Source organism: Rhincodon typus, unplaced genomic scaffold (genome assembly GCF_021869965.1).
Source record: "Rhincodon typus isolate 14 unplaced genomic scaffold, sRhiTyp1.1 hic_rhity00005144, whole genome shotgun sequence".
In the NCBI taxonomy this organism is placed as follows: Eukaryota; Metazoa; Chordata; class Chondrichthyes; order Orectolobiformes; family Rhincodontidae; genus Rhincodon; species Rhincodon typus.
The window spans coordinates 11,015-11,541 of record NW_025970782.1 but is presented as its reverse complement, the minus strand read 5'-3'; the positions used below and the strand labels follow the sequence as shown (position 1 = coordinate 11,541).

The 527-nt window shown below is 58.3% G+C and overlaps 1 protein-coding gene across 1 annotated transcript in view; it reads right to left on the bottom strand.

The window, feature by feature from the left end:
* Window positions 1-111: 111 nt before the first annotated feature.
* The window catches only part of LOC125482036 (ankyrin-1-like), a gene marked incomplete at its 3' end in the record, with an annotated part of 10,969 nt that continues 10,553 nt past the window's right edge, over window positions 112-527 (bottom strand). The window contains exon 8 of the mRNA XM_048594010.1: window positions 112-276. Coding sequence (XP_048449967.1) covers window positions 112-276 — 165 coding nt within the window. The remainder of the gene's footprint in view (window positions 277-527) is intronic.

The window sequence follows — 527 nt, the reverse complement described above, 5'->3', positions numbered from 1 at the left end:
ACACACACACACACACACACACACACACAGACACACAGACAGCTCCCTCTCTCTGTCTGTGCCCTGCGGTACCATGCTATCCTTGCTCTCCCACCCTGTGTGGAGACATACCGGGTACAGGCAGGTCATGGGGAAGCCTGAGACTGTTTCCCGAGCCTGGCCGTCAGTCCCAGTCACACTCACCATGCTAATGGGTTCGTTTGTCACAATCTTTAAGACATCAGTGACAGAGATGTAGCCAAGTCTCTTTGCGATTGCAAGTGCAGTGCTGCCATTCTGAAAGACAGGAAGGACAATGCTCAGGACCTGAATCAGAGGGAGAGAGGGAGCGAGAGGGCGAGGGAGGGAGCGAGAGGGAGAGCGAGTGAGCGAGGTGGGGGAGGGAGTGAGAGGGGAGGGAGGGAGAGAGGGTGGGAGAGAGAGGGAGACGGAGGGAGACGGAGAGAGAGAGAGAGAGAGAGAGGGAGGGAGAGGGAGGGAGAGGGAGAGGGAGAGAGAGAGAGAGGGAGGGGAAGAGGGGGAGGGAG